The sequence below is a fragment of the Leuciscus leuciscus genome (genome assembly GCF_965113295.1).
Source record: "Leuciscus leuciscus genome assembly, chromosome: 4".
Classification (NCBI taxonomy): domain Eukaryota; kingdom Metazoa; phylum Chordata; class Actinopteri; order Cypriniformes; family Leuciscidae; genus Leuciscus; species Leuciscus leuciscus.
This window is the reverse complement of record NC_138728.1, coordinates 48,838,918-48,841,525: the sequence shown is the minus strand read 5'-3', so window position 1 is coordinate 48,841,525 and position 2,608 is coordinate 48,838,918. Positions and strand designations below refer to the sequence as shown.

Genomic DNA, 2,608 nt, shown 5'->3' with positions numbered 1-2,608 from the left:
GCTTTGCTGTTTTTCTTAGTGTGGTTTTTGGAAAATTTGATTGAATCTAATCAGGGTGAATTTGAGCTGCACCATGTGTGTGTGTGTGTGTGTGTGTGTGTGTGTGTGTGTGTACCATACAGGCTGTAGCCAGACATCAAACAGTGCATGAGGGTTACAGGAGTGTTCAGTGTTATTAGCTTAATCCACAGCATTTGAGCCATAATGATGATTATTACCACACATACACACACACACAAAAATCATTTCTTTTATAAATATGAGCACAAATCTGGGTTACAGTGAGACACTTACAGTGAAAGTTAAACTTCATCTGTTTCATTAGTGTTGCCAAATGACATAAACAATAGGTGTTAACATGAGATTAGCATTAGCATAGTAATATCCTGTGTGTGAGTGTGTGTGTGTTTTTATGTTATAAGCAAAAGCTTAATTTCTGGTCTTAGAAGTATACTTGTGTCCTCTCCTGAAGTATACTTGTGTCCCCTCTCTTGTGTGTGTGTGTGTGTGTGTGTGTGTGCAGTGTGCGCAGCTGTCCCAGACGCCGGTCTCCGCCCAGACCTCGGCTCTGTCCGCGGAGCTGTCTCGCCTGCAGGAGAGTGTGTCGGGCCTCAGCGCTCAGCAGCAGCGGCTCCAGCAGGACCTGGCCCGGGCCGTGGAGGACGAGCTCAGCCGGACCCGCGCCGTGGCCTCCATCCGCACGGACCTGCGGCGCGTGGCGGGCCTGCAGACGGAGCTGGAGGAGCTGCTCACACACACACACGGCCTGGAGGAGGAGCTGTCCCGCACCGAGAGGCTGATGGTGAAGCGCATCGGGGACCTGCTGGCCGGCAGCATCGACCGCGTGTCCGAGCTGAAGAGCAGCGCCGAGAGCAACGGTCAGAGGCTGGAGCGCACACACACACTCCTGCACCAGCTCTCCGAGGACAACCGGCAGCTGGCGGAGCGGCTCCTGGCGCTGGAGAGCGGGCGGGCCAAGCTGCGCCGCACCCTGAGCTTCACACACGACCTGAAGCCCACAGTCTTCACCGTCAGGCAGGACCTCGCCCTCCTCCAGCCCAAGCTAGACGACCTGACGCTGAGGATCGGCCTGCTGGCGGAGGACCTGACGGGCCGAGAGCGAGAGCTGGAGGACGAGACCAGGAGAGACACGCTGGACCCGACGGAGCAGCCGACGCCCTGAGCCACGAGAGACATCACTGACACCAGATACACGAGTCATTTCAAGGCGGAACATGACGAGATAAAGTGAGTTTACGGGCACTGAGTCAGGCCATTCAGGACGATTTTGCGAGTGCGCACAGCAAAAGTGAGAGGCGGGACTTATGGAGTGAGCAGCCAATCACAGCGCGGCGACTCTCACATTCACAACACTGTATTCCTGCGCTATACCGGCAGACACATGTTGTGTGTGACAGCGCCACCTACAGTCAAACCAACACTTATTCAGACACCTCTCTCACATTAGCACAGTTTATTGGTTGTAGTTTAAGAAATGGTAATAAATGTGAGCAGAACTCAGTTGATATTTGACTGGTTTTGTCCGTCCTTCTGTTAGACTGTCTCACACATGAGTTATGTTCAATATCTGTCAGCTGTTAAATTTAACTACACAATTAGATAATACCAGTTTAGCTCAACCAATCACCAAGCAATGCTTCATTTTGTTCAGTCTGTGTGTAAAAAGAGCATTAGTAATTAAAGAAAACACACTTCAGGAAAACATGATCAGCTCAAAGTGTTGGAATAATGTTTGGTCCCCAATTTTTATACATTTTACTGGTATGAATAATTTGTGGGTATAATATGTCACAGTTTACTTTATTGTGCCCTCCTCACTTACATAAATGAACTATAGTGTCCTGCAGCCACTGGTGAAAACATTTCATTGTGTTGCTTGATGTTGGAAACTTTGTTTTCATATTGTTTAATTTATTAACATACTAATAAACACTATTTACTGCACTTGCACTGGAAAGTTGTTCACACCAGATGTCAAGCGCGACGGCTAATGAGAAGCAAGTGTTGCACACACAGTACCGGTCAAAGGTCTGGGTAATATTTCACAATGTTACTGTTTATTTCTGTATTTTTGATCAAATAAATGCAGACTTGATGAGCATTGCCATAAGAGACTGACTTCTCTTCTCTGTTTTTCAATCATTTTACACACAATTCATCACATTCACATTCACAGCCAGCTCCACAAAGTCTGTCGACCAGAAACCGTCCAAGACTTTCATCTTTAATCTGATCATATATCGCATGCTTCATGTTTTACAACCCAACACACTTCAGTCACTCAATTCAAAATGCTTTGATTGAAAAGTGAGCTTGGGCTGAATTTATAAAAACTAAATGCCACTTGATTTGATATCTTGATATGCACAAGTGTTTTACTGCATTAATTACTATGGTAAACAGTCACTGACAGTCAGAAACACCAGAGAGTGATTTAACCCTTGTGTGTCCTTATGGACATTAGTTTTGTGTGTGGATAACTTTGCTGGTTAATGGCAACTGCACATATTTTGGCTCAGGTGTGTATTTTTATTGGAATTTTACTATTTCACCCCCATTTCCTTTAATAAATCTATTTTGCACTAGT

The 2,608-nt window shown here is 46.3% G+C and overlaps 1 protein-coding gene across 1 annotated transcript in view; it reads left to right on the top strand.

The window, feature by feature from the left end:
• Nucleotides 1-2,139, top strand: part of ikbip (IKBKB interacting protein) — a 9,398-nt gene extending 7,259 nt beyond the window's left edge. Inside the window, exon 4 of the mRNA XM_082167286.1 lies at nt 524-2,139. Coding sequence (XP_082023412.1) covers nt 524-1,183 — 660 coding nt within the window. The 3' untranslated portion in view covers nt 1,184-2,139. The remainder of the gene's footprint in view (nt 1-523) is intronic.
• The last annotated feature ends 469 nt before the right edge of the window (nt 2,140-2,608 follow it).